The following is a 6,000-nucleotide window of genomic DNA, read 5'->3' as shown; positions in this document are numbered from 1 at the left end:
GTATAAATGAGTTCTGAGTAGTTTACGAAAGACAGGGAGGGTGGAGGCAGTTCTAATCTCCGGGGGGAGTTGGTTCCAGAGGGCCGGGGCTGCCACAGAGAAGGCTCTTCCCCTGGGGCCCGCCAAACGACATTGTTTAGTTGACGGAACCCGGAGAAGGCCAACTCTGTGGGACCTTATTGGTCGCTGGGATTCGTGCGGTAGCAGGCGGTTCCGGAGGTAATCTGGTCCATTGCCATGTAGGGCTTTAAAGGTCATAACCAACACTTTGAATTGTGACCGGAAACTGATCGGCAGCCAATGCAGGCCACGGAGTGTTGAAGAAACGTGGGCGAATCTTGGAAGTCCCACGATGGCTCTCGCGGCTGCGTTCTGCACGATCTGAAGTTTCCGAACACTCTTCAAAGGTAGCCCCATGTAGAGAGCGTTGCAGTAATCGAACCTCGAGGTGATGAGGGCATGAGTGACTGTGAGCAGTGACTCCCTGTCCAGATAGGGCCGCAACTGGTGCACCAGGCGAACCTGGGCAAACGCCCTCCTCGCCACAGCCGAAAGATGATGTTCCAATGTCAGCTGTGGATCGAGGAGGACGCCCAAGTTGCGAACCCTCTCTGAGGGGGTCAGTAGTTCCCCCCCCCCCCAGGGTAATGGAGGGACAGATGGAATTGTCCTTGGGAGGCAAGACCCACAGCCACTCCGTCTTGTCTGGGTTGAGTTTGAGTTTGTTGACACCCATTCAGGCCCAAACAGCCTTCAGCTACTGGCAAGCTGAAAACAGAAGTAAATGCATCTGATCACTTCTTATAATCATATCCGTAAACCTGGAGGTTTAGGGGAAGGATATGATTAACCCTTGGCTTCTTCACATAACTCTAAATTAATCTTCCCACAACCTTTTGCTCTTCTGAGGTTTGGGAGCAACACTAGTCCACCCCAATAGGTAGGCTCACTGCTGAACCAAATCATTGCAAACTACTCTATGTCATGCCCCATTTTTCCACCAGATAACAATTTCTACAAAAAGCATCTGGGTGGGATTTTCAAAGATGAAAAGTTAACTTTCAATATATTCCCACTCGTTTATATCCCTCCCCATCCTGTTCCTTTTCCTTCCCAAATGTGATTTTTTTTTTAACCTCTCACACATTTCCTGTATGTTTTTCTTTACCAAACTCTGTGATATTTCCAAATTAAGATATAAAACATTTGGAGGCACGCATGGACAGCAGAAAGTGGTTTCGCTTCAAAACCCAAAGAAAAAAATAGGTTCTGCCCAATCATTCCAGGCAAACTCCACGCTGGTAAAACCAAACCACACAACATCTGGTTCTCCCAGAGTTTGGCAGAGGCAACATCTGGAAAAGTCCTTTCAAGAAGATGAGGCCAAGGATGGTATCACCTCACCCTTCTCTCCTCGTCTCTATATGATCTCTGTGTGGTATCCTGTCCACTGGATTTCCAATGCTGTTCACTCTTTCTATCTCCATCTATCTATCTATCTATCTATCTATCTATCTATCTATCTATCTATCTATCTATCTATCTATCTATCTATCTATCTATCTATCTATTGGATTTGTATGCCGCCCCTCTCCGTAGACTCGGGGCGGCTAACAACAGTAACAAAAAACAGCATGTAAATCCAATACTAAAACAACTAAACTAATTATGGTGCCAACTAAGGGTAAGGGAAGGTGGGCAGGAGGGAAAGGCCGCACGAATCCCAGCGACCAGTTAGGTCCCACAGAATGGGCCTTCTCCGGGTCCCGTCAACTAAACAATGTCGTTTGGCCGGACCCAGGGGAAGAGCCTTCTCTGTGGCGGCCCCGACCCTTTGGAACCAACCCCCCCAGATATCAGAGTTGCCCCCACCCTCAGAGTTGCCCCCACCCTCCTAGCCTTTCATAAGCTCCTAAAAACCCACCTCTGTCGTCAGGCATGGGGGAATTGATACTTTCCCTCCCCCTAGGCTTAAATTTATGCATGGTATGCTAGTAAGTATGATTGGTTTCTAAATTGGGGTTTTAAATTAACTTAAATATTAGATTTGTTTACATTGTATTATTGTTGCTGTGAGCCGCCCCGAGTTTGCGGATAGGGGCAGCATACAAATCTGATAGATAGATAGATAGATAGATAGATAGATAGATAGATAGATAGATAGATAGATAGATAGATAAATAAATAAGGCCTATCCCAGTGATGGCGAACCTTTTTTCCCTTGGGTGCCGAAAGAGTGTGCATGCATACTATTGTGAATGTGCGAGTGCCCACACCTATAATTTAATGCCTGGGGAGGGCAAAAACAGCTCCCCCACTCCCCTGGAGGCCCTCTGGAGGTCGGAAACAGACACTTTCCCAACTTCTGGTGGGCCCAGTAGGCTTGTGTTTCGCCCTCCCTGGCTCCAAAGGCTTCCCTTGAGCCGGTGGAGGGTTAAAACCCCCTCCCCATCCCCCAGGAGGCTCTCTGGAAGCCTAAAACGCCCCCCCCCCCCAGGGCCTCTGTGCAAGCTGGTTATATTTATTAGGATATGTACTTGTGCATGCCCAGGTCTATTTACCTCAAATTTAAACCACTCTGAGTTCCACTGAGGATTGAGAGATTTGGGGTAGACATCTGTCTTAAATGTAGTGTTTCCGAACTTTACCTGAAAAATATAAAAATATACGCGAAATTAAAAACAAATCATTTTTGACTTTGCATTTTATTCCATGTACAATGTTTCTTAAAAAATACGATGCTAGGCTTTTCAAGAACCTAATTTCTTAATAGGCACATCACTTTCCCATTCAGTTGAATGGACCAAGTCATTATTAATATAAGTGTAGTTTACTCAACAAAATAAAGCAATAATTATTTCTTAACTATTGAATACCTTACCACCTTCAAGTCTCTTCTGTCTTTCATTAAAATTACTCCTTAAAAATATATAACCCTGAGTCCACAGAGAGAGGCAGCATACAAGTCCAATTAATAAATAAATAATAAATAAATAAATAGCCTTAACAAACAATGCCTTAAAGACAATGTTGATAACAACAATGCAGGAGTATCCTTACAGTTTTGTTTTCTCATGTAAGCTTCTAGCTATCTAAGTATAGTTTGCCTAGGGCAGTGATGGCACACCTACCATGTTTCCCCGAAAATAAGACACTGTCTTATATTAATTTTTGCTCCAAAAGTTGTGCAAATTCTGCAAAACCTCTGACATGCCTTACATTCGGGGTACGTCTTATTTTCGGGGAAACAGGGTATGGCATGGGTGCAATAGGTGGCACACGGAGCCATGGCTCAGCTCCAACGTACATGTGTGTGCCGGCAACTTGATTTTTGGCTCATGCAGAGGCTCTGGGATGGCGTTTTTGGTTTCCGGTGAGCCTCCGGGGGATGGGGGAGGGTCTTTTTACCCTCCTTCGGCTCCAAGGAAGCCTTTGGAGGCTGGGGAGGGGGAAAAACGGGCCTACTGGGCCCACCAGAAGTTGGGAAACAAGCTGTTTCCGGCCTCTAGGGAGCGAGGGGAGCTGTTTTTGTCCTTCCCAGGCATTGAATTATGGGTGTGGGCACTCGCGCATGTGCGATAGCGCGCATGCACGCTCTTTCGGCACCCAAGGGAAAAAAGGTTCGCCACCAATGGCCTAGGGGTTAAGGTAATAGGCTACAAGCAAGTACAGATAGTCCTCGACTTACAACAGTTAACTTAGTGACCATTCAAAATTACAACGGCATTGAAAAATGTGACATATGACCGTTTTGCACAGTTACAACCTTTTCTCAGGCAAAGAATTTTTTTTATTTTTTTCTCTCCAATCACAGTCCAATAAAAATTATAACGACAACACCAAATTGTTTTACAATAAATCAATTTCAGGAAGTTACAGAATACAATGCTACCACCTTCACTTTTGACATCTGAATAAAAATAGCTGCCCAATTTTTTAATGCTATAGAAATATACTATTAGCTAAGACCCCATTTAAGCTGTTCCGAATTCTAGTATCTCACATTGAATAGGCTGAAATGTTTCAAATCTCTCCTAATCGTTTCCATATCAATTTTCAAATGTAATCAATACCCTTTACAAATAGTTAATGCCTATTAATAAAATACCCTTTAAAAAACATTTGAAAAATTCTTACAGTAGCGTAGTCAAAGGGGAAAAAAATAAACCCAATAATATCACCAAATAACCAGTATCATATAAAACATAAGAAGTTTTTTACTTATTAAATAATTCCCCTTTCTTCAAACCAGATATTTCTCCAAAACAAAATACATTTCCTCTAAAATTACAACCTTTGTAGCATCCTGTTTGGCGGGCCCCAGGGGAAGAGCCTTCTCTGTGGCGGCCCCGACCCTCTGGAATCAACTCCCCCCAGAGATTAGAACGACCCCCACCCTCCTTGTCTTTCACAAATTACTCAAGACCCACCTTTATCGCCAAGCATGGGGAAGTTAAGATATTCTTTCCCCCTAGGCCATTACAAGTTATGCATGGTACGGTTGTGTGTATGTTTGGTTTTACTATAAGGGTTTTTAGTTGTTTTATTAATTGGATTGTTAAATGCTGTTTTTTTATCATTGTTGTTAGCTGCCCTGAGTCTGCGGAGAGGGGCAGCATACAAATCCAATAAATAATAATAATAATAATAATAATAATAATAATAATAATAATAATCCTCATGACCCTGTGATCAAAATTCAAATGCTTAACAATTGGTTCATACTTATGACCATTGCGCTGACTTTCAAGGTCACGAGATCGCTTTTTCCAACCTTCTGACAAGCAAAGTCAATGGAGAAACCAAATTCACTTACCCACCATGTTATTAATTTAACATCGGCAGTGATTCATTTACCAACTATGGCAAGGAAGGTTGTAAAATGGGGAAAAACTCACTTAACAAATGTCTCGCTTTGCAGCAGAGATGCTGGTCACAATTGTGGCGGTAAGACTCCCTGTAAACACTGCCTGGAAGGTCAGCATTTAATTTTTAACTAGCAGCCCTTCTTAAGATCTGGTCAATATAATAAGTGAATCAAGTAAAGTTCAGAACCATACAAATTCCAGGACAGAGCAAAGGTTTTAAAAAAAGCTTGTCAACAAATTACTGTAAGAATTCAGATGGAAAATCCACTAAGGCATGAAACAACTCCTTAGCTATCTCAGAAATTACTGTTTAGAGTTCAAGTGGAAAATCACTAAGCCATCCTTAGCCATCCCAAAGCAAGAAATGTGACATTTTTGGATAATCAGAAGGTATATTTGCAGAAGACTGCAAATGATGTTTTTCATTGAAGGCTTCCCAAATCCCAGAGATACTAGCAGATGACAAGCTAAGAGGAGGAAAGTAAGATCACGGTCAGTGGTTGTATTCTACCAGTTTACACCAATTCAGGTGAATCGGTAGCAGCGGCAGGCTATGCCCACCTGCCCGGATGTCCTTATGGATGCTCTGCGCATGCACAAAAGTGTTCGGAAACTTCAGATCGTGCAGAATGCAGCTGCGAGAGCAATCATGGGCTCTCCCAAATATGCCCATGTTACACCAACACTCCGCAGTCTGCATTGGTTGCCGATCAGTTTCCGGTCACAATTCAAAGTGTTGGTTATGACCTATAAAGCCCTTCATGGCACCGGACCAGATTATCTCAGGGACCGCCTTCTGCTACACGAATCCCAGCGACCAGTTAGGTCCCATAGAGTGGGTCTTCTCCGGGTCGCGTCAACTAAACAATGCCGCTTGGCGGGACCCAGGGGAAGAGCCTTCTCTGTGGCGGCCCCGGCCCTCTGGAACCAACTCCCCCCAGAGATTAGAATTGCCCCCACCCTCCTTGCCTTTCGTAAGCTACTTAAAACCCACTTCTGCCGACAAGCATGGGGGAATTGAGATACTCTTTCCCCTTAGGCCTTTACAATTTTATGTATGGTATGTCTGTATGTACAGTAGTCCCTCGCTATATCGGCTTCACCTACTGCGGCTTCACTTCATCGCGGGTTT

At 43.9% G+C, this 6,000-nt stretch overlaps 1 protein-coding gene across 9 annotated transcripts in view; it reads right to left on the bottom strand.

Annotated features, from left to right (window-relative positions):
* Positions 1 to 6,000, bottom strand: part of C2CD5 (C2 calcium dependent domain containing 5) — a 99,989-nt gene that overhangs the window by 86,633 nt on the left and 7,356 nt on the right. For all 9 annotated transcript variants that reach the window (XM_070754359.1, XM_070754356.1, XM_070754353.1 and 6 more), the window contains exon 2: positions 2,562 to 2,648. In XM_070754359.1, the coding sequence (XP_070610460.1) occupies positions 2,562 to 2,648 (87 nt within the window). The remainder of the gene's footprint in view (positions 1 to 2,561; positions 2,649 to 6,000) is intronic.

This window comes from Erythrolamprus reginae, chromosome 6 (assembly GCF_031021105.1).
Source record: "Erythrolamprus reginae isolate rEryReg1 chromosome 6, rEryReg1.hap1, whole genome shotgun sequence".
NCBI classification, from domain to species: domain Eukaryota; kingdom Metazoa; phylum Chordata; class Lepidosauria; order Squamata; family Dipsadidae; genus Erythrolamprus; species Erythrolamprus reginae.
This window is presented reverse-complemented; position numbering and strand designations above follow the sequence as displayed.